The sequence below is a fragment of the Vulpes lagopus genome, chromosome 10, assembly GCF_018345385.1.
Source record: "Vulpes lagopus strain Blue_001 chromosome 10, ASM1834538v1, whole genome shotgun sequence".
NCBI classification, from domain to species: domain Eukaryota; kingdom Metazoa; phylum Chordata; class Mammalia; order Carnivora; family Canidae; genus Vulpes; species Vulpes lagopus.
This window is the reverse complement of record NC_054833.1, coordinates 1715101-1740349: the sequence shown is the minus strand read 5'-3', so window position 1 is coordinate 1740349 and position 25249 is coordinate 1715101. Positions and strand designations below refer to the sequence as shown.

The 25249-nt window shown below is 40.7% G+C and overlaps 1 protein-coding gene across 1 annotated transcript; it reads right to left on the bottom strand.

The window, feature by feature from the left end:
- Window positions 1-532: 532 nt before the first annotated feature.
- On the bottom strand, window positions 533-23585 carry ZNF322 (zinc finger protein 322). Its single transcript, XM_041771519.1, has 4 exons — window positions 22853-23585; window positions 21923-22009; window positions 10240-10314; window positions 533-4880 (listed from the first exon to the last, which is right to left on the bottom strand). Exon 4 carries the CDS (start codon window positions 4696-4698, stop codon window positions 3490-3492), a length of 1209 nt encoding a protein of 402 aa, XP_041627453.1. The 5' UTR covers window positions 4699-4880; window positions 10240-10314; window positions 21923-22009; window positions 22853-23585; the 3' UTR covers window positions 533-3489.
- Window positions 23586-25249: the final 1664 nt, after the last annotated feature.

Genomic DNA, 25249 nt, shown 5'->3' with positions numbered 1-25249 from the left:
GTTCTGACCCCGCCTCCTGAGCTGCACTCCAACCAAGGCGGGAAGACTGCACTGCAGCCCTATGCAGCTTCTAAGGAGGACTGCAAATTCAACATTTTTCTTGATTTTTGACGTTGGAGGTTACTCAAACAATAGATGATTTTGTTGTTACGGTCAGTTTAATCTATTACTCTCTCCTGTGCTATTTAGGTAAAGCAGTGGGGAGGCTCCAAAAGGATCCAGTACCCACAGCAGAGCACAGACAATATTTCTTCCAGGTTTCCATTCACTTCTCTGCCTTAGCACCAAAAACTGGAATTCTGGAGACAGTTTTAATGACGATCACCCCTACCAGGTGGAAGGGTCACATGAATACCCACTTTATTTTTCTGCTGTTTCACTGAGGTATAATTGACAAAACTGGAAGGTAAAGTGAACAAGCTAATGGTCTGACATATGTATACACTGTGAAAAGGTTCCTGAATACCTGCTTTATTCTCGTGCAAGTGTAGGGGAAGTGCTTGTTCTTAGTAGAGCAGAGACAAAAATGGAGTTTTTCAGAATAAATGTTTATTTAAGAATTTAAGGGAAAACAAAAACATTAAAGCATAGGAATACATAGACTGAATACAAGTGTCTTGTTTGGTCTGAAGTCTTGAAAAAGTTATTCTAACTACTTACCTGAGGTAGATTTAGGTTGGCACTGTCTCAAGAGAACCTCCATCCATCCCAGAAGTTACCTTCTAGTTCTGGTTACAGGCTCCCAGTGGTCCTCTCCAACCTCAGGTTATGCTCTACAAATAACACCAACCCCTCTCTCAATGGGTAAAAGCCCTCACCCTCAGACCTGTCTCATACCCTGCCTGTTTGCCGTTTGAGGGATGGTCCATCCTTAATTTATTTAAAGACAAGAGACAATTATCAGTAAGATTAGTTGAAAGAAGGGGCAAGTCACTGCCCTGCCAACAATACAAACTCTTTCCCCTTCTCTAAGCTGTAACGATTAACAAGTAGCCATGAGGAATAACTCTCATCACCACCATGCCATACACCCAATACTATTTTAAGCATTACAACCGTCAAACATATACTAGTGACAGGCATGATCTGCACCAAAGAGAAACAAATACACCTTGTGTGTTTAATCACACTGGGCAACTTTTCACGGTATAAGAGCTATTTATGAAAATTACTAAAACACAACAGATCAAAGAAACCCTCCAGCATTTGTTTCCTAAAACAAAACAAAACAAAACCCGAAAAAAACCAAAGGAAAAAACAAGAAAACCCCACCCTAGAACCAGATTCCTTATTATTACTATACGCTATATCCACTGACTCTTAGATTATCAAGCTCATTAACCAGTTAATAGGACCAAAGCTTAGAGCCATACACAAGGTAACAGCTGGCCACCACCATGAGTCTGAATGCCAGCACTCTCCGATCATTCAGGGATTTGTTAAAATACACCAGAGAACCCAGACTAGCAACAAAATATTTACTCACCAGTCTATAGTCCCAAATACTGTAGGAATCTTATTTATAGTAAATGTCTTTTAACTTGAGGGAAGGAAAAAAAACCTCTGAATGGTCCTTTTATAATCCCTGGATTAAGTACAGTATTTCTTGAGAATGTTAGAGATAATCATTAATTATCCTGTTAAATTGGAGATAAGTGCTTATCCTTAAGTCTCTGATGAATCTGTCAACTACTTGTGCCTCCTAGCATTCAGAATCCTACATTCCAAGCCAAACAGATACCTTATGTTGTGGTGACTGCAATCCTTTCCCTGGGAAAAAAAGTATTCTCTCTTTCCTTGGCAGAACTGAAATAAATGAAAGGCATATCATTATGGGGATTGATTTACTATCAACAGCAGGATAACAGAGTGAAAAACACCAGCTTTGAAGTCAGGATACTCAAAATCAAAGTTTAGCTCCTTCATCAATAATGTATCATTATGTGTTTTTACTCTGTGTCTGTTCAGGCTTAAATCTTTCTTTTGGTTTCCCTTAATCATTTTGCAAGGAGATGAAGAGCATCTTTTCATCAAAAGAGACGTATTAAATAAAGTCACAAAAATACAGATGCTAGCAACATCATAACATCATGACCATTATACTTAAATTTGCATTTCTGAGTTGAAAATAACTCTCTAAAGCTGAAATTTCAAATACCAGTGATAATCTCAAAGATGTTCGAGGGAAAGGAAACTTTTTTGGGGGGATCCCTTAACTCACACAGTAAAAAGCTAAGTATTCTGCCTCTTTATGAGGTTAGCCCTCCAAAGAGGGCACTTTGGGGAGTGTTTTGATCTGGCTACTCGCTAGCTGTTCAGTTCTTTTCACTACCAGCAAAAGGTTCCCAGGCTACTGACAACATACTAGTCCCCATTCTTGCCAAGAATTAAAAAACTGACAGAGGCAAAGTCAGTATAATCCTTTCCCCCTGACAGTAACACATGCCACACCTTCTATCACAAGGTTACAGTCCTTTCCTTTATTGGATTTCCAAATTTTAACAAGTGAAAGTAAAGCAATCATTAAGTGGTTCAGATAAAAGTATCTTTACCTGAGTTACCCATCAGGCCACTTCTGACCTGCCTAGCTCCTCCCAGAACAAGGTTCCAGGCATCTAAGCAACTGTTTACATACTGACTCCATTAAAAATCATCTCTACCATATGGGTCAACTATTACCTATCATATGTACACAGTCCACAATGAGATCTCTCATTTGCGCAAAATTCTGTGCAGAGTACGTTCTTTGGGACCTGATAAGGTAGGAGTTTCTAGCAAGGCTTTTTTCAGACTCAAAGGAGGGTTCTTCCCTTATGGGAGTTCCCTGGTGTACCACAAGAGCTGCTCACTGACAGGAGTTTTTCTTACTCAGAGACTTTGTAAGGTCTTTCCTCAGATTGGGTTTCTTTGGTGCAAACCCAAGAAGGCTCTCAGCTAATGTTTTTGCCACATTCAAGACAAATACACGCATTTTCACCAGTATGGCTTCTCTGAAAAGTAAGAAAGTCATAGTTCTGTTAGAAGCTTTTTACGCACTTGCTGGGTTTCTCCCCACGATGGGCTTTCTGACATCCAATTCGACGTACATGCTGTTTGAAGCTCTATTGACAATGAGGGCATTTAAAAAGTCCTCTGGAGCGAATTCTCTTGGGATGAGGCGGGGTGAATGCTGCTAGAGAGCTCTCTTACACTCACTGCATTTGTAAAGTTTCCCACCTGTAGGAATCCCCTTGCGGGTGATCAGATATGAGCCTGGACTAACGGTTTGTCCAAACTCAAGGCATTTGTATGGTTTCTCATCGGAGTGGCTGATTAAGTGTTCTATTAGGGTAGTTCTCTGGGCAAACCATTTCTCAACTTCCCCAGTTGCATTCTCTGGTCCCCACTGAAGTCTGAGCTCTGAGGAAAGTGTGAGATTTGCCTAGAGTTCTTTAATGAGTTCTCTCACAGGTAAATACATTTTTTATGGTATTGTAACTTCTTGTCTGATCAAGACATTTGTGAGGCTTCTGACGCATGGGGAGGGCTGAGCTCAAGACCTTTCTCGCCCATATTACAGATGTATGGTTTCTCACCGATACGGATTGTCTGATGTTGAAGAAGAGCTGAGCTCTGGTGGAAGCTTTTATCACATACACTGTATTTATAATGCAGCTCCTCAGTCTGAGTTCTCATTTTCTGTTGGGCAACAAAGTCCATCCCTAGGAGGAAGCCACTCTCGCATGTTGACCACTGATGTGGTTTCTCCTCCATGTGAATTCTCTGATGCACAATAAGGTCTGAGCTACAGCTGAAACTTTTCTCATATTCAAGGCATTTAAAAGTGTGAGTATGAGTTGCCTGATGTCTGATGAGGTTGGCACTCCGGGTAAAACTTCTCATACATTCCAAGCATTTATATGGTTTCTCACCCGTATGAACTCTCTGGTGTACAATGAGGTCTGATTTCTGGCCAAAGCATTTCTCACAGGCACCACACTTATAGGGCTTCTCCCCGGTATGAACTCTTTTATGAACAATGAAGGCTGAACGGTGTCGGTAACTTTTCTCACACTTATTACATTTGTAGGGCCTTTCACCAGTATGAGTTCTCTGGTGGCTAATCAGATCTGATTTCCCACTAAAAGCTTTTTCACACTCCAGACACTTAAATGGTTTCTCACCTGTGTGAGTTCTTCGGTGCCTTATAAGGTTTGTACTTCGACTGAAGCATTTATCACACTCACTACACAGATATGGTTTCTCGCCTGTATGGCTTCGCTGGTGGACAAGCAGATCAGAGCTCTGACCGAAATTTTTGCCACAAATATCACATGTATAGAATTTTTTACCTGCATGTGTTCTCTGGTGTCCTGAAAGAGCTAAGTGGTGCCAAAAGCTCTTCTCACATTTGCTACATTTGTAAGGTTTCTCATAATTGTGGATCCTCTGGTGTGAAATAAGATCTGAGCTTTGGATGAAGGTTTTCTCACACATATCACATCTACAAGGTTTCTCCCCAGTATGGGATCTCTCACACATAATAAGAGCTAAGTTTTCACAGAAGTTTTGCTCACGTTCAAGGCACTGGTATATCTGATCATCTATTTGAGTAATCTCATGCACATGAATAAAAATCTTTTTACCCTTCTGAGGGCATACATGATATATTTTACTTTTCTGAGTTCTCTGATTATATCTCTCTTGTGAAGTGAACATTTTCTATGGCTCTCTCCTAGGAAGTCTTCCACTTGTCTTCCTGACCCATCATTTTTTTCATCGTTGTTTTCTTGATATGAACTTGAAAGATACATCTGTTGTAGGCCTTTCAGTCATGAGCAGCTCATCTCTACAAGCTTCCAGCATTATACACACTAATTCTTCACTTGGTATTTCCAACCCTGTGAGACAAAGAAGAAATATTATTTATATTCCTGTAACTAGGAAAAGAATGCACAAGGTTATTACTGCAGGAAAGATGGAACTGTTCCATCAGTTCATAAGTGCTCTAGTTTTTATAGGGCTTGCAATCTTTTCCTCTTTTCTAACATACAACTAGTCAGAGACACATATGGGGAAAAGTCCAGGAAGAGTTATTTCTGTCATGAGCCTGGGTGATCTCAACACTAGGCTTCCTCCTCTTTCCCCTGCTTCAACTGAGTAATCACAACAGGCCTAACAGTTAGTGTGCTTGCTCAAGAGGAGAACAACTCCAAAGGGACTGGGAAGGTCTATGCAGTCCTCTCGGTAGCAAAGTTGGGAAGGAATCAGGAATGATCATTAGATTTGAACACACACGTAATCACTACATATCTCACAGTAAGCACTCTGTGTTAGCTCTCACGCTCACTGTTATTAAGATGAAGATTCTGCTTTGCTATGAGCACAAACCCTGCTCAAAAAGAAAAATCCTGACTATAGATGAAAGCTTGGGCTTCAAGCCTGCTTTTTGTACCAGGCTCTTCCTTATATAATGAAGAGATATGGAAGAATTTCTTTCCTCTTTCGAGGGATGTGCAAGTATTAAAACTGAGGTTGAGCATCTTGAAGAAATAAGCCCTTATACAAAAAAAATCACAATTACATAACTCTCCTTTGTCACTTCACTGAAAAGGGCCCTCTGCTTAGGCTGCCAATGCTCCACTCTTCCTGGATAAGGGATGCAGCCACATCTTCAATTGAGTAGGAGATTAAAAAGGAAGGAGAGGAGAGAAATGCAGAGGTCTTTCAACTAAGGACCTATTTTCCATGAAGCTATAGTAGTAGATGAATTAAAGACGCCATGGTCAACAGGAAATAACACAGACTAATGCTGTACACTGGGCTGATTTGAGAGAGAAGCACGGCGGGGGGGGAGGGGGCAATGAATTGGTCACTTAATCAACCACTCACAATATACCAAAGAAGAAACACAGGAGAAACAAGAAAGGGAAAAAACCATCATATTCTGTGCCCTTTACACTCTTTTCAGTGATCATTTCCATATTGGATCCTCCCCTCATACATTCTAAACCTTTCTCATCATCTAAGGAGTAAAAGCTGATGACTTTGCTTCCTATTTTTGAGAAAATTTAAGTAAGCCAAAAAAACCCCCACAATACAACACAATATACACTTATGCTCAAAACAAAAACATAAAAAACCACTTCTACATGCTCCCACCACATCAACTAACTTCTTGCCAGCATGGTCATGGCTCCATCTTTCCTCTGTCCTTACGGATGACAAACTGCCTTTACTCAGTCTAAGGACAGACAGCCCTTCCACTGGCGTACTGGATTCTATCCCTTTACTCCACAAGGACATCACTCCAGCAATTCAATCCTCCCTATCCTGCACCTGTTCTTTTTGTGTGGATCACACTAACCAGCAAGCTGGCTGTCCTGTTCTCCTAAAACAAAAGCACAACCAACATGAGAACTTCTCTTGACCACCTTGCCCTCAAGCTATAATCCCACTTCTGTTTCTTTTTCCTGCAAATTTCTTCAAAAGAAATCAATCTGTTTATTGCCTCCAGGTCTTGTCTTCTAAGGTTTCTGGAACATCCTCCAATCTAACATTCGCCCTTATCGCTCTGCCAGACTGCTCCTGTTAGAAACCAACAAGCCCCTAAGAACTCTGCCTCCTGGTTACCACTGACTCGTCTCCTTGCTTTTCTTCTACTGTGCACATGTCAGTCACATTGTCTCTCTGCTGCTGTTCAAACTAGCAGGTCACCCCCACTTCAGGATCTTTGCATGTGTGCTGTCTCCTGGCTAAAGTGCTATCCCCTCTAGATCTTCAAGGTTCCATCCCCCTCATCACCTTCAAATCTTTGCCTGGCCATCCTACTTTACGTTGTAATACACCTGCATCCCAGCTGACCCACACATATAACACTCCTGTTATACTGTTGTATTTTCCTCCTTGGAATGTCAGCCCCTAAAGGACAGGGATTTTTTTCATTTCAATGCTGTTTCCCTAGTACCTGGCACATAGCAGGTGCTCAAAGCTAGAACAGAAGTCCTTATGCAGCATCTATAGACTCCTAAATAACCACAAAAACTGTGAAACTGATTGCAAATGTTATTTGGTGTATGTACATTCTTCTGGGGACAGGGTCCACCATTCATCAACTGTGACATATAGGACTAGAGCCTGTGTATGTGTGAGGAAACAATATGCAGGCCACCTGAATTCAGAGTAAACAATGAGGCAAAGGGATCCAGAAGATGGGGGACTTTCTGTTTCATCCATTTGCTAATTGGTTTCCCAATTTCCATTCAGCAATTTGCAAACTCTCCATGCGTAAGGCACAGAGATGGTTGTCATAATTTAAAAAAAAAAAAAAAAGTTATTTATAAATAGAAAAAGAAATACCAAGGCTTTAGGTGTCAACTCAAAACTGAACAGGGTGGGAGTAGAGCAGTTTCTTGAAGAAGCCAGAGAGAGGTCCACAGAAAGGTAGTGTTCAAACCACTACAGAGGAACAGTATGAGAGAAAACTGATGCATGGCTGAAAGAGCAGTGACGTCCACAGCTCGGAGAAGGGAAGGAGGTGGGCTACACACAAGAGATGGCGTGTTTATGCTAAATACAGTTAACTCTACATCATAGATTTCAAATATTCTTTTTTTTTTTTTTAATTTTTTTATTTATTTATGATAGTCACAGAGAGAGAGAGAGAGGCAGAGACACAGGCGGAGGGAGAAGCAGGCTCCATGCACCGGGAGCCTGATGTGGGATTCGATCCCGGGTCTCCAGGATCGCGCCCTGGGCCAAAGGCAGGCGCCAAACTGCTGCGCCACCCAGGGATCCCCGATTTCAAATATTCTATCATGTCACCGTGATCAACAAAACTGTCATAGAAATTACATTTTTTGGTCCAAATTACCTGTTCCAGGTGACCCTCATAGTTATCGTACAAGAATTCCTTACACTCCAAGATCATTTCTCTCTGTTCATTCGATAATGGATCCTAGGAAATAAGTGTACACATCTGACCAGTCAAATGAACTCCTGCTACCCAATGAAGTATCTTAAAGATGAGTACCTTTCTGACCTGATGATACAAGAGAGTGAATACTACTCCATGTATTTACCAAGATGCTGAGTCTCTGAGTTCTAAGGGGCTGCAGGCAGCCACAGAACACATACCCTTGATTACTGATGAACCATGGGCCTCTTGAGAAAAAGTTATCTGAAAACTACTAACAAAACAAAACAAAACCCCCAAAGCTAAAACAAAACCAAAAACTACTAATAATAACATATTATTAGTTACTAAGTACCAGAGTGTATGCTGCAGCTTCCACAATCAACCCCCAAAGCCTAAAGTGTCACAAAGAACATTTTCTGTTAGTAGAATTTAGAACTCAATGTCCCGTATCTGCTCTTGCCTTACTTAGTCAAAAAGCAGGCCAGCAGAGAAGCTGCACCGAGCTGAAATCCAGACCTACTCCACTACTCCTCTGCCTGATCGCAGTTCAGGGCAAATCTATCCTTTCCTGTCCTCAGGCCCAAACCCTGGAGTATCCTGCAATCTCTCTCACTCTCTACAACTGAGTCATCAACAAATTCATGGGCTCCATTCTCAAAACTAGAATGCAACCACTTCTCACTGTGTCTGCTGCTGCAACCTTGGTCCAAATCATGCTCATTTCTTATTTGGATGATGGTAAAAACCTCCTAACTGGTTCCTATCAGTTAAGGGGTGAAGGGGGTGCTTCCTGGATTTGTATGTTGAAGCTCTAACCAACCCCACACCCCGTTACCTTGGAATGTGGCTGTATTTGGAAACAGGATCTTTATTTTACTTTTTAAAAAGATTTTAAAGTAAACTCTACACCCAATGTGAGGTTCAATCTTACAACCTTGAGATCAAGAGTTACCTGCTCTATGGACTAGGCCAGCCAGAGGCCCTGGAGACAGGACTTTTAAAGGGTAAAGTTAGGGACACCTGGGTAGCTCAGTGGTTAAGCATCTGCCTTTGGCTCAAGGCATGATCCTGGAGTCCTGGCATCGAGTCCCACATTGGGCTTCCTGAATGGAGCCTGCTTCTCCCTCTGTCTATGTCTCTCTCTGTGCGTCTCTCACGAATATACAAACAAAATCTTAAAAAAAAAAGGGGGGGGTAAATTTAGGTGGGCCCTAATCCATTTTGACTGATGTCTTTATAAGAAGAGATTAGGACACAGAGGTATTTAGAATCTGTGGGCAGGGGGAAGATGATATGAGGACCAAGAGAAGGTGGCCGTCTGCAAGCCATGGAGAGATCTCAGAAGAAACCAAACCTGACACTTTGATCTTGGACTTCTAGCCTCCAGACTGTGAGGCAACCAATTTGCTGTTTAAAGCACTCAGTCTGTGGCAGTTCATCATGGTAGCCCCAGCAACTCCTGCCATCCTATCATTACCCTCCTTATACCCACAAGCCCTCAACCCTGCAACCAGTGAACTCCTGTTAAAACAACAGAACAGGGGTGCTTGGGGTGGGGCTCAGTCAGTGAAGATCTGCCCTCTGCTTGGGCTCTCTCTTCCTCTGCCCCTACCCCTGCTTGTACGCTTGCACTCTGTCAAATAAAAATCCAAACAAAATAAAAATAAAACAACAGAATCCGTTCTTCTCCCTTCAGTGGCCTCCCCTTTCCCCACCTCTTTCAGCCCCCACAAAGGCCCTAGAGGCCTCAAAGGGGCTGCTTTGCGACCTTACCACTGCTTCTCTGACCTGCTCTCTGTTCTCCCCACATGATGTGCCCACAATGGCTTCCCAGCTGTCCTCACCCCAACTCCCTTTAGGGCCTCAGTCCTTCCCTGCTGGTTTCTCCAGCTTTCTTCCCTGTGGGTATGTGGGTATGCACAGCTCTCTTAATTCCCTCAACTACTACTTCAGCTGTCACTTCTCCAGGAGGCCTCCCGTGACCACCATATTCAGAACTGTGGGCCATCCCCATGCCCAGTGTTCCCAAGACTGCTTTTCCGATTTTTCCACAACGCTGATCACCTTTGGATACGCTACATAATTTGTTTTTTTATGGTCTAAAATATGGCAAGGATGTTTATGTGTCTTGTGTACTGCTCTTTCTTTAGGATACAGAGCAGTGCCAGGCACACAGCTGGAGCTTACTAAGCATCTGCTGAGTGCGTGAATAAACCTCATTGTAATTCTTCGTGTCCCTATGGTAAAAGCAAAAGGCCGAGTTCCAGAAGACAGGGGGCCACTCTGACAGAGCACGATCTAAGAGAAGGTACATGCCTGAGGACCAGAGAAACTTAGCTTACCTAGAATCTAACTGGAAAGAAAGCAGCATTTACCTCCTGGTCCTAAGAATTTGATTTCTCAAGGAAGACAGCATTCTGTAAAACACAAGGATGAGAAAAGAATACACCATCATAAATGAGCAAATTTAGCACCAGATCATTTCACTCGAAGAACCTGAAAATGGGTAAACTGGTTTCCTTAAAAGAGCAGATGGGTTTTCTTATACAATGCCTTAAATTCAATTCTGAGGTTAATCGGAATCCTACACCATCTCAGAGAACTCTACAGAAAAGGGACAAGGGAGAATCTGAAGACCACCTGCACAATCTACAGCTTCCTTGGGGATTCTAACAGCATCGAAGAAAAAGGCCCCTATCCCTAAATCTCAGTGGAAGACAACACATGCTAAGGCATCATCCTCCCAGCAGGAACTCGGGCTGCAGGAGGGACCTACAGGGCAGTAGGGAACACACACTATACCTGCACTCCCACGAAACCACTCCTTGACAATAGACATCCTTCCTTCACTGGAGGGCATGCCATCATCACACTTCTGGTTATCCAAAATTTACAGTGGCCTAAGGGGACTTGTATTTCAGCCACAAACAATTCGGGAGGTAGTCCATTACGGGCATAAAAGAAGTCAGAGAGCTCAGACTTGTCCACTGATTCCTTCCCTCGGCAGCTTTAACCTGCCTATTTCAGGCCACGGAGGCTTCCGTTTCCTCAAGAACCTTTCTGCTCCGGAGGATCAGAAGCAAGAAAGAACTCCTGAGACCCAGAAAACAAGTGGGCACATTTAGTTGAGGCTCTCTATGACATGGAGTCCCTACGTAGCTGCCAGTATAAAGACGACAAGTGGCATGATTCTGGTTCCAGGCTAAGATGGAGTAAACACATGCCATTTTTGTTCTCCCTCAGAATGCATTTCTTTTTTTTTTTTAAATTTTGTTTAATTTATTTATGATAGTCACAGAGAGAAAGAGACAGACAGAGACATAGGCAGAGGGAGAAGCAGGCTCCATGCACCAGGAGCCTGACGTGGGACTCGATCCCCAGTCTCCAGGATCGCGCCCTGGGCCAAAGACAGGCGCTAAACCACTGCGCCACCCAGGGATCCCCAGAATGCATTTCTGAAATCTGGACAGAATCCATGGGCTAGGCACTTAAGGCCTCTGAAAAGTAAACAGTGCGCAGGTCAAGGAAGACCAAACTTTCAAGCACAACCCAATGGGCAGTGAGTTGACTCTTCTGATTGCTGTTTCCTTCAGGGTGAACCCAATACAGCCTGAAACAAAGAAGTCAGGGAAACCATAAATTGTAGTTCAACTGGGATTTTTCAGAAAACCTATGAGCTTCTACAACAATGATTTAAAACTGACTTCAGTGGATAGAAAACCGACTTATGTATGGAAAAAGGGCAAAATACCTCTGGGAGAACTCTACAGAACACAGTAATAAAGCAAAGTCGGGGTAATGGTGGCTGTAGGAAGCCCAATTTCCCGACACCTCCTTTAGAAGCTAAAGGAGCAAGAAGAAAAACAAACGCACAACACAAGCCCACATCTTCAAGTCACAGCTGGCCGGCTCTCAAGTGCAAGCTATGCATGCTGCCCATGAGAGTATGTGGGGTGCAGACGAGGGCTCGGGGTACACAAAATCAACTGAGTTTCCTGCCAGAGAGAGAAAACCCACTCTAAGTACAAAACACATTTTGAAGGTTCTGATCAGAAAATGGTATCAGAAAGGGACTTAGCACCCACACCAGAGTAAAAGAGGCAGTCCTGGCAGGTGCTTCAGGAGAGAGTAAACAGGGAGGGAGAGGAACGAACCCTCTGGGCTGCATAGTGAAGGAGAAAAGAAAGAAAATTTAAGGGTCCTTCAAGATGAAGTTTTTTGTTTGTTTGTTTTTTGTTTTTTTTTTTTAGAAAAAAGGAAAATTAAAGAGACACACTCTATCTCCCCATTATCTTAAAAAAATGCCAACTCATTAAAAAAGACAAAAACCCCATAAAACCTTACCACAATGACAAAAGTGCCAAAGTGTTACTAAATTAGCAGTCTTGTTAAACACTTTATGTTTCAATAAAATAGACATAATTCAACTAAAAGCTGAGAGAAGAAAGAGAAAGTGGCCTCACTAGTTAGTGCATTAGTGGCAGACAGGAGGAAAGGGTTCCTACTAAAAACTGAAAAACCAGATAATTAAAGGCTCAATAAGAAAATGGGACTAACATCACAAAAGATCTATGCCATGATAACAAAAACCAAACATTCTAAAAACATTTTTAATGAAAGAGCAATGAAAACACAAGTAGCTGAAAAATTAGGACAAATATAAACAATATGATCACGCGGAGACCAAATGTATCAATCATCAATGCATGCGAAGGAGTTTGGCTCACCTCTTCAAATGTTTTTACCATGGCTCACAAAGCAAGATCCAACTACATGCCAACTACAAGAGATGCTTAAAGACTCAAAAAGGCTGAAACTAAAGGGAGAGAAAAAGGATCACAGGCCATAAAAAAAAAAAAAAAAAAAAAGGATCAGAGGTAAATAGAAAGAATAAAGGAAGGCCCTGTATCCAAGATATCAAGAAGAAAAGAACTCAGGCCGAAAAATATTAGACATGATGAATAACTTTTTAATGTTGAAAGCCGTAATTAAAATAGAGCTTGTAAGATATAATTTTGAACCAAGTTACATAGCAGTCACCCTTACAAAGCAAAAACTACAAGAGACAACAAGAAATACAGATTAAAAACATTAATAATAAAACAACATGCCACAATCAGTAAAGACTTACAAAGCAGAACAAAAATAAATAATGATGCAGAAGACCTAGATAATCTAATTATCAAGTAAATCTTAAGAATAGCTATGGAAACTTATGCCCTAATAATACGAAGTAAACTTTTTTCTCAGGCACATGTGACTCAGTCACAGAATCCTGTCATGTATTAGGTCACAGAGACAACATCAGTAAGTTCCATAAAGTGACATGAAACTAAAAATTTATTAAAATGCCAAATTTAAAAAAGCCCCTCCTAAGTGGGGAAAATAAGCTATTAAGACAACTCTTCAGCAAATGGGGAGATGAAACAAAATTTCTTTTTTTAAAAATTTTATTTATTTATTTGAGAGAGAGCACGATAGGGGATGGGGAGAGAGAGAGAACCAGACTTCCCACTGAGCAGGGAGCCCCATGAGGAGCTCCATCCCAGAACCCCAGGATCATGACCTGACCCAAAGGCAGAAGGCAGACACTTAACCAAATGAGCCACAGAGGCACCCCTGAAATAAAATTTCTAAATATTGATAATTAAAACTATTACAGATTATAATCTATAGAGTAAACTTAAAGCAGTGATCCAGGAATGTTCATAGTCTTACTTTTATATCAATAAAAAGATTAAATGAACAAACACTAAATTCTCAGATCAAAGAACTAAGAGAAAGGTAAATCAAAGGAAATTAAGGAAGAAAATAAAAATAAAAATGGAAATCAGTGAACTAAAGATAAAGAGAAAAGCAACCTAATTATAAATAAAAATCCTACTTATTTGGAAAAACTTAAATGATTTAATGAAGACAAAGAGAATGTACATATTTATTAAAAAAGAAAAGGAATAAATAACAAGTAAAACAAAAAAACCCCACATACACAAAACATCATTTTGCAGACTTCTACACAAATAAATGGGATAACCTATGAAATACTGTTTCCTGGGAAAAACCTAATTTACCAAAATCACCCTTATCAGAGACAGAAAGTTTTAGAACACTAATATGCACAGAATAAACAGAAGATTGTTAAGGAATTATCCCACAAAAAAGCACTAGATAGACATCATTTCTAAAGGGTATTCTAACAAACTTACCAAGACCAAATAAACTCAATGCTGCAAAAATGTTTTCCAGAATACTAAAAATTAAGAAAAACTTCTAGTCTTTTGTGAAAATAGCTTAATGTTGACAACTAAATCTGATGAAAAGTATAAAAATGTTTATAGCCCAGCATTAGTGTGAAAAATACTAATAAAAATCTAAAATCATATTAAGAAAAGTAACATCACAAGAAAGATGAACTTATTCAAATGTAAGATTTGTTCAATTAGGAAATCCATTAATATGATACCACATATTAACTGATCTATGGAGAGAAATCATGACTATCATCATAGATGCTGAAGGAACTCACAACAGAAATCAACATCTATTCCTAATGAAAATACTCAAAGTAGGAATTGATGGACTTCCTTTTAAATAATAAATTATACATTCTTTAGTCTAACAGCTAGTATCTAAGTGAGAAAAACTAGTCATTTCCAGTAAGATCAGGAACAAGTCAAGAACAATCACTATCTCTTCCATTACTAAACACTGACTTGGAAGTATTAGCTAATGCAATAAGAAAATAAAAATCAATTAGAAGTATAATAATAGAAAAGAAATAAATTTATATCTGTTTGGAGATATAGGTTATGATTCAAAAACCCTAGAGAGAATCAACATTAAATTGACTCAAAGGTTAGGGGTACCTGGGTGGCTCAGTCAGTTGAGCATCTGCCTTAGGCCTGGGACTTGATCTCTGGGTCCTTGGATCTAGCTCCACCTCCAGCTCCTGGCTCAGCAGGGAGTCTGCTTCTCACTCACCCTTCGCTCCCCTGCTCCTGCTCTCTTGTGCTCTATCTCAAATGAATACATAAATAAAATCTAAAAAAAAAAAAAACCTGACTCAAAGGAATTCAGCAAGGCAGCAGGATATAATACACACAGAAATGAACAGCACTTTTTTGTACACAAATAACTAGAGTATACAATGACAGAGAATACTCTTTGTACAAAAAAATATGAAATACTTAAAGATAAATTAAACAATAATTATGTAAAATGAAGAAGAGGAAAACTTTCAAACACTACCGAAAGACCCAAGAGTACACTTAAACAAATGGAAAGATATCTTTTCGGATAGATTAATTCAGTATGATGAAGATGTTAGTTCCTCCTAAAAAGACTTATAAACTAATACAATTCCAACAAAAATAATAAACTTCTTCATGGAACGAGACCAAAGGTGGGTAAACTATGGCCACAGGTAACTCTGGCTTGCAGCCTAGCCTTTTTATAAAGTTTTCCTGAAACAAGGTAACACTTATTCATGAATGTATTGCTCATGGCTTCTTTCACACAAGCAGAGTTAATTAGTTGAACAGAGACCATATGGCCCCCAAAGCCTAAAGTATATACTTTCTGAGCCTTTACAAAAAAAAAATCAACAATGCCTGAGCTAGTTATTACTCAGATTCACTTGGAAAAACCAACATGCAAAAACAGCTAAGAAACGATGAAAAGATTGAGAGGTGACTGATAATCCCAGGAGACATTAAAATATACCATAAAGACTCTATATTTAAAAAATGTCATTCTGGTACATAAATACATAAAAATATAAGTGGAATAGAATAGAAAATCATATACAGAAATTTAGTATATAATAAAGATGATGTCTCAAATCACCAGGAAAATAATGAATTTTTAAATAAATGATTAAACGATGAGATTAAATGATTAGAACATCAGGATAGTCACATGGAAGTTGATACAATTTGATCTATACCCCATACCATATACCAAAATCAACTCCACACTGATCAAAGATGTGAATTTACAAACTGAAATCATACACATACTGAACATACAGGTAATTTCAGTGTATAGAAAGGTTTTTGGCTTATGATACAAAATTGGCCATTTGAAAAAAATAAAAACAGTTTTGCATGTAAAAAGAATTGCAATAAATGTACCACTCTGGGCTGAGACATTGATAGCTGGGGAGGCTGGGGTCGGTTGGGTGGAGGGTGGCAGAGGACATACAGCAACAATACGTACTCAACTCAATTTTGCTGTGAACCTCAAAGTACTCAAAAAAAAAAAAGTCTATTTTTAAAAAATGAAATAAATTGAAAAGGGTATGGGAAATGCCAAATCAATTTGACATACACTAAAAAGTATGACAACCCATTTTGTTGTCAAAACCGTGGGGAAGTAAGACACTTTCATATGTTGCCAGAGGTAACACCAATTGGTACAACCTCTGGAGGGGAATTTGACAATGTAACTAATAAAACTAAATGCATGTATGCTTCAAAGTATTGGTTATTTTATGATTTCTAATAAAACTAAATATGCATTTCTATCTGACTCAGAATTCCATTTCTAGAACTTGACTCTGAAGATACACGTCCAACAATATAAAAATATACAAGCATAAGGTTAGTCACCGTAGCAATGTTTGTAACTTGAATATATTTAAAACAACTTAAATACCCATACGTAAGAAAGTGGTTGAACAAACTCGGTATAGGCACATATAATGGAGTACTATGAAGCTGTAAAAGAATGAAGAAAACCTTTATGAATTGACGTCGAGTGATTTTCAGGATATTCCGTAAACTTTAAAAACAATGGTATAAAAAAGCATGCTACATTTTGTATAAGAATGAAGTAAAAATAAAAAAATACACGTGTATGTGTGGGCACCTGGGTAGCATGCCTCTTGGTTTTGGCTCAGGTTATGATCTTAGGGTTGTGGGACCTAGTCCCCATTTGGGCTCTGTGATGGCCTTGGAGCCTGCTTGGGGGTTCTCTTTCTCCTTCTGCCCTCCCCCTGCTGATGCTCTCTCAAATAAATAAATAAACAAACAAACAAACAACTATAAATCCATTCATTTGGCCAAAAATAACTTTTTTTTTTTAACTTTTTTTTTTTTTTAAGATTATTTATTTATTCATGATAGTCAGAGAGAGAGGAGAGAGAGGCAGAGACACAGGCAGAGGGAGAAGCAGCCTCCACACTGGGAGCCCGATGTGGGACTCGATCCCTGACTCTGGGATCGTGCCCTGGGCCAAAGGCAAGCGCTAAACCACTGAGCCACCCAGGGATCCCAGGCCAAAAAGAACTTTGCAAAAGGTTAAAGAAACTAATGCATGTGGTTATCATCACAAGGTAGGTGAAATGGGATTAAAAGGACCAGCAAACGGCATCAGTGTAAATAGGTCGAGGACTATACATTTTTGTAACACACTCAACATTTTTACTTTTAGAACTGTTACATTTCACACATTCAATAAAACAGACAAGAGAGAAATGTTAAAATGTAATACAAACAAAAACAAATGAGTCTGCTTTTCAAATGATTAAACACCCAGAAGGGAAAAAAAACAACTCAAATAGCACTTTAATACAGTCTTAGGATTATATAAACTCAAGCTAAACATAAAAGAACTATAAAAAATTACTAAATTCTCATTAGTGGGGCTTTTTTCTCTCCTGTGGTATAGATATATTACTTAGTGTATACCCTAGAACTGAACAAGTATATACTTTGGGTAAAATGGCACACAGATTCCTCTTTCAGAGAAGGGAATTATAAATATAGAAAAGGCAAAGGCAAGAATGAACTCTGTAGTGATTAAATGGAATTAGAAGTATCCGTATGAGGCCAAGGTTTTATAGTATATATGAAAAAAAAAAGGTGTGTATGTGTCAAAGTATGTGTTTATTTTATTTTTCTAATGACGTCTGCTGAAAGGTTATATAAAGAATGAAATCCTAGTAGTAATGTGCATACTAAACACTCAGGTCTTAGTTTCTAAACACATTCTCCACTTAATGCTATCAGGGCTCCTGGAGTAATGGCTGATTCCCGGGCTTAGAAAGTATAAGATGAACCCAGAACATCTTATTGTGCCAGGTAAGAAGTGCTCAAATAGTGGTGACAATATGCCAAAAGGACCCAGGAGCCAGGCCGAAGGGGCTGCTACTGTACAAATCTGGAACAAACAGAACATCAAAATAAATATTGACTATAATAAGTTTTTTTTTCCAAGATTTATTTATTTATTTTATGATAGACGTAGAGAGAGAGAGGCAGAGACACAGGAGGAGGGAGAAGCAGGCTCCATGCCGGGAGCCCAATGCGGGACTCAATCCGGGGACTCCAGGATCACGCCCTGGGCCAAAGGCAGGCGCCAAACCGCTGAGCCACCCAGGGATCCCCTGACTGTAATAAGTTAATAACATAACTTATGTAATAAGAATGTAATGTAATGTAATAAGAATCCATACAGATTTTAAAAAAGTGAATAAAAATGGAGAAATGAGCTTTTCTTATTTTAAAAAAGTCAATAAATAAATGTAGAAGAAATGATGGAATTTTAAAAACCACCATGTCAAAAAATAAATAAACATAAAAATAAATAAAAATAAAAACCACCATGTCCAATCAAAAGAAGAGTATTTAATTGTTTCAGGTAGAAATCTAGTGGGTGAAAAGTTTATGAGATCAGGATATTTATACAATGTGAAAGTATCTCCTTACTAGATATTCAATAATTACGAGACAAGAGTACACTTCACAGTACCGAAACCTACAGAAACCTGGAAGATACCACCTTAACCAAATGGTCAAAGTTACTATTACCAGTAACACGATGTCCAAGTTACCCAACAGAAGGTAAAGAACAGAACAGGACATCACCTCTGTGCTATCTTGCCAAAAATGTATAACCTAAATATGCGGAAACATCAGACAAACCAAATTGAGGGAAATTCTACTAAATACATGACCTAACCTCTTAAAAAAAAGCCAATGGGGCACTTGAGTGGTTCAGTCAGTTAAGCAGCTGCCTTCAGCTCAAGTCACAATCTCAGGGTCCTGGGATAGAACCCTGGGCATGGGGCACCCTGCTCAGCGGAGAGTCCGTTTCTCCCTCTCCCGCTTTCCCTGCTTGTGCTCTCTCTCTCTCCCTCTGTCTTGCTCTCAAATAAATAAATAAATAAGATCTTAAAAAAAAAAAAAAAAGTCAAGGTCTGAGGACATATATTCCATGATAAAGAAGACATGACAATTAAATGAAATGGGGAATGATGGACTGATCTTGGGGAACAGAAACTGGTTTCTTCCCTTTCCTGAAAAGGACACTAGTGGAACAATTGACTCAACTTGAATAAGATAATAGTGTTATATGAGTTTTAATTTCCTAGCTTTGATAGCTATAATGGTAAGGAGAACAGCCTTGTTTTCAGGAAATAAACTGCTGCGTATTTAGGACAGGCATTCTCAACTGGGGTTCTAGGAAAGAATGAAGCTCTATAGGAAACAATTTGAGTATTTTTTCAATTCTCCCAAGAATGGCATGTAACTAGGAGCACTGGACATGCATAGGAGAGAAGTTAATTCATTACATACTTTTAGGGCTTAATTCTCTTAAGACTTTAGGGCTTAGCATGTCATAAGACTTTAGGGCTTAATTCTCTCATAGTTTGAGGAGAATCATTATGCCTATAACCTAGTCTTAGAGGGTTCAGGGAAAACATATATATGTATGTGTATATAGAGACACACAGAATCATAAAGTGAATACAGTAAAATGTTAACATTCAGGACCATGGACAAAAGGTATATAAGCATTCTTTGTACTACTCTGCAACTTTTTCTTACGTCCAAAATTATTTCAAAATCAGAAGGTATTTTAGTTTGTTTAAAAGAACATGAGAGCTGAGAGTTGATATATTGTACTAGTTAAAACTGAATGTTCAAGTTCTGGAATCAGATTTTGGTTCAAATTCCCACTATGCTTCTCTGTAGCTGCAAGAACTTGGGTAAATTACTTAACTTCCTTCAGCTTCAATTTCCCCTTTGATAAAATAGGAAAGATACCATTACATGCCTCAAGAAGCTGCCATGAGAACTCAGACATCACCACGAAAGGACTCAGCTCAGTACCTATGTCTCTACAGATACTCAATAAATGACAGATTCTATTATTTTCTTAATTTCATCTTCACACACACAAAAACCCTCTTTATCCAGTCCATCCTCTGCATCTGCCTCGTGTAAAGCTTTGTTCAGAATCCACTAAAAATTAACTAAATCACAAGCAATAAAATAACTCACCCAGTTAACAATGAATATGGAGATTCTGCAAAAGCTAGAAAAACAGTAATGGATAAATATTAGGAAAAAAGAGAAAAATTCAGAATCAAAACCATGTAAAGACATGCAGGCATATGGACAAATAGCTAGTAGAAGACAGTAGAGACTTTGTGGAAGCTTTGTCTTTTAAAATGTGTATTACTGCTCAGGTCAAAAGTACAGCAGAATGGAAATAAAGGATTATGAGTTTGGCAATAGCCTGGTAAATGAAATCAGAGTCTTGCCTAAAGTTATCAGCCCAGGATATTGTATTTATCCTAAGTAGCCAATAAACTGTGGGACACCAAAAAGAAAAAAATTAAAAAATTAGGAAATCATTTTCTTATTCCTATCTAAGTCTTTTAGAAGCCAGCACCTAGAAAATAAAACACTCTGGTTTGTCAAAACTTAAAGTAGACCATGACACTTCCCTAGCTCAAGATATTATCATTTCCTATCACACTCAGAATAAAACCCAGTTCTCACTGTTCTACATAATGTGGCACCTCCAACTATCTTTACCCTCACGAACCACCTTTGAACTTCTGCACTTGTTCCCTCTGCCTGGGACATTCTTCCCCAGGTAGCTTGCTTCTTTCTTTGATCCAAGTCTCTGCCTGAAAATTAATTCCTCAAAAGGAGGCACATCCTGACGACTTTATATAAAATAGCTATGTCCTCTTATTCTCTTTTATTTCTCTTCACAGCACTTATCATTCTCCAACTTTATGGTACACATTTTATATCTGTTCATTTGTTTCTCTCTCCTACTAGACTACAACTTTCATTAGGGTTAGGACTTAGTATTTCATTCACTGCACTATCCCTATACTCTAGAACACATTTGTTGAATGAATGAAAAATATGAATAAATACCACAGCAACAAAAAGGACCGACCACCATAATTCTTAGGGCCCCCATAGCAATGCAACCGGCCAGGCTGGCAGTCCTGGCTGGTCCTTCTGGCAATCTCAAACATATCCTGTGTGTCCTAGCTTCAGGGTGCCCTCCTCCAAGAGGTTTATCCTACCTTACCCTAGGGGGAGACTGGTTCTCTCTTCCATGGCTAGGGTCAGAGTGTGCACAATAAGCAGGCATGCAACAGAAGTCCAAACAGAGAATCTGAGTATTGAACTTCAAAGCTCAAGGTTATTCTTACAGTTGAAGGATATATGGGACAAAGTGGATAAGGCATTAATCTAAAAAACAGATAATGCTTATTGTATCAGGCCCGAGGCGATACATTTATCATTTATCTTTCATTGACTGCATGGATTATCTCATTTAATCTTCCCAAGAGCTTGGTAAAATGGTAAAATAGGTATTAATACCAATATTTGCACTTAACAGAAAACCTTATGCGTAGGGCAATTAAATAATTACTCAAGAACTCATGGCTATTAGGTAGCATGGCAATGATTGAAATTTCAATCTTCTAACTAAGGAGGCTGCCTAAGCATTGGGCATACTGCCTTTTTTGGGCTGGAAATCAATCAAGAAGCAATTGCTACAAGCCTACTGCGAATACATATGTGGGAAAGAAGTAGAAAATACACTTAAATTGGCAGAATAGGATCCAGTTTTAACACTATCTCAGGACCTAAGAAAGTATCAATCTCTTTTTCCTGTTATCTTCTTCCAATCCTTCTTGTCCTCCCCCACCCTCCTGTTCCCAAATCCATATTTATAGAGAAACATGTAGTCTGGTATGCCACTTACCATTAACAAAGATTGAAGATGGCCTTCCTTTTGGCTTCAAACAGTCTCTAGTCCGTAAGTATTCACAATACTCAATGCTTCCCTCTCCTAGAGAAAAAACCAATAATGTAGAAATTTATAATTTTTTGGTGAAATTTATATATTTTTCTGGAGCTGGACGTCTAAATATTGGTCCCATTTACGCCCCAGTCTGGTCAACATCCTTCAATCACATCTAACTCTTCCCACAATTGCTTACATTCCGTTTCTCCTGCAAGAAATAGCTGCCACTGGTAGCCATCACTTCCTTCCCAAGCAGCCCTTGACAAAACATCAAGAATCCTTCTGCATAATGACTAACTTTCTTAGGAAAACTCTGAGTCTTGTTTTACTTGTCTAAAGTATTTTTTTGCTCATTTTTTCTTTGCATTATCTCCACTTCTAAGATCAAGGACCCATTCATTATTCGACCACAATACATCCCAAGACACACCAGTAAGTGTATATAATACACTTTTCCAAACATAGTTATGAATAGTTAAAAAACGGTATTCTTCTGCATATAGATTTGAGTACAACATAACTAATCTCCGCCTTAAAAGACGGGGGGGGGGGCGCTTCATTCAATGTCCTTGGGTTTTTCCCCAACAGGAGAGATACAGATCGCTCAGAAAAGTGCCCCGTAATGTTTATTGTTATCCTCTCCAGGAAGGACCGGACTGAGCTGCTCTTCTTTCAACTTTTCATTGACCGTCTTTCAGTCCGCTGTCTGGGCGGGGGCGAGGCGGGGGAGGGGTTACGGACCCCGCTCGGCAGCCGGCTGCAGGGGCCCAGGGACCGTGGAGGGCGTGGGGTGGTCGGTCTCTTGTCCGGCCTCGCCCCCCCCCGCCTCCGCCCCCGCCCCTGGGCCCCGCGGCCGCGCCCCTCCCAGGCCCCACCGGCCTGGCTTACCCCGGCGGCCGCAGGCACCGCCCCTCCGTCTAGGACCGCACTTCCGGTTAGTCTTCGGACACTCGGGTTTGGGTTTCCCGGCAGCCGCAGGCTTCGCGGCGGCGGACCTCAGGGCCCACCTTCGGGAAGAGAAAGAAAGCAAACCTGGGGAGCCGACGAGAGCCAGAAGCAGCTTCCTTTGCGCGGCTCGGGAGGGGAGCCGAGGCCAGGCCGCCCAAGGAGCGCTTTAAGGGCCGACAAGGCCGGATCCGCGAGCCTTTTCAACCGGCTGCGAAGCAGCCGGCGTAGCCCCGCCCCCTAGAGTCACATGACCACCCCTGCTTCGGAGGCTGGGGCGCCCCGCCCCCGGCCTCTGGGCCAATGGGAGATGAGCTTCTGTGAGGGGGCGGGGCCCTGGGGCGCCTGCGCTCCGGGCCGCCGGCGGTTCGGGGCGGGGCGGCCAACAGCCGGGGGCCTGTGAGACCCCTGGGGTCCTGGGTTGAGGGCGGTTCCCTTTGCCACTTTGAAGAGAAACAACGTTGTTTCTGTTACAGTGTCTGCCTTCTGTGCTCTTTCCTGAAAAGCAATTAAAAGAGGACTCGAGCCAGAAGTAGCGTCACGGAGACGAGGGCCACCCTGAGAACACCCGGAAGGATCCGGGAGAGACGGAGGCTCCCGGAGCGCGGCGGAAGCGCTCAGCCACCCGAGATGTGGCTGGCGAAACGGAGGAAGTACTTTACCGGGGGTGCTGGTAGCAGCCGCGCGGAGGATGGGACCGCCCGGGATCACGGGGGTCCCCGGTCCTGCTGCTGGGTGCAGTCAGCAAAGACCAATCACTTTTGTTTGGGTTGGAGCAGAAATAAGATTTCCTGCACAGTGAGAAATCTGTGAAGGTCTGCTTTCCCTGTTCGATTGTTCAGGGAACAAAAGTTTTTAAAAGGCCCTCAGAGAGCAAAGAGGGAGGATAAATACTAAGAAAATAAAGGAGGAAAGGCTGGGTGAGGTAGCCAGGGACCTGGATTGTGAGCTCAGTACTGGGGATGGGGAGCGGTGAAAACATCAGTGTTTTACCAGTCACGCCTTCAGGAGTAGCCAGTCGTGTTTCTAATCCTGGAATTCTCCAGAGGAGCTGCAGTTCATTTTAATTTCATATATATTTTTAAAGATTTATTTAGAGAGCGTACAAGTAGGGGAAGAGACAGAGGGACAGACTCTTGAGCAAACTCCGCACTGACAGGGGAGCCCAACACAGGGCTTGATCTCAGGACCCTGAGATCATGACCTGAGCTGAAATCAAGAGTGGGTCTCTTAACCTAGGAGTCATCCAGGCGCCCCTTTGTTTTTGAGAACTAAGGCCAAAATATTCTATCTATCCAGAGTCGTCTTAATATTTGAAGTAACAACTTTTAAATTGATACATGTGGTGTGTTCCACTGTTCTAAACACTTTATATGTGTTATCTCATTAGCCTGTAACACAAATTCTGATATGTATTATTATTTTTATCTTAGAAGGGAACTGGTGCACGCAGAGATTAAGTGACTTGCCCAAGTTCACACATTTAGTCACTGGTGAAGCTGAAAGATGAACAGTCTGATACCAGAGCCTGTGCTTGCACCCGCTCTATTTGTATGGCTACCTGGATAGTGGTGAGTGTATTCTGGGAAAGTACTGTAGTAAAAATCAAGCAAATGGTTCTGATCCCTGCACTCCATGTAGGAAGGATTCAGTACATGTTGAACTCTTCAGCCTTTTCTTTCAAGAGACATTGGCCCAATCAAAGTGCTCATCCTATTTATTGTTTCATTCACTCAACAGGTGTTTCTCAAGCACTGCCAATTCATGTGACTATATTGGATTTTAGGAATTTATTTTTTTAAAGATTTTATTTATTTATTTATTCATGAAAGACACAGAGAGAGAGAGAGAGAGAGAGAGAGAGAGAGAGAGAGAGGGGTAGAGACACAGGCAGAGGGAGAAGCAGGCTCCACTTAACCCCGGGACTCCAGGATCATGCCCTGAGCGGAAGGAAGGTGCCAAACCACTGAGCCACCCCTGGATCCTAGATCTTAGGAATTTAAAGATGAGTGAGACTCAGTTCCATTCCTCTAATGGCTCACATCCTAGCATGGAGACAGCAGGGGCCATAAGTGGTATGACAGAGGTAGAAGTTCCATAATATATTCTGGGAGCCTGAGAAAAGTTCAGGAAAGACTCGGAGGGGGGGGGGGACGAAATATGAGGTGGAGCTTAAAAGAACAGAAGCAATGAGATGTGACTGGAATGAAAGATGGGAAAAAAGAGATACTTGAATGTGATTTCAATTAATGGATTTATCTTGTAGGAAATGGATGCTATTCATGAGATAGCTTAATTATTTTCAAGCTTAAAATCTTTAGAAATAATGGTTTTATTTTT

Excerpts from the sequence above, each read along its gene's own strand:
- ZNF322 (XM_041771519.1), bottom strand. The coding sequence starts at position 4,698 with ATGTTCACTTCACAAGAGAGATATAATCAGAGAACTCAGAAAAGTAAA.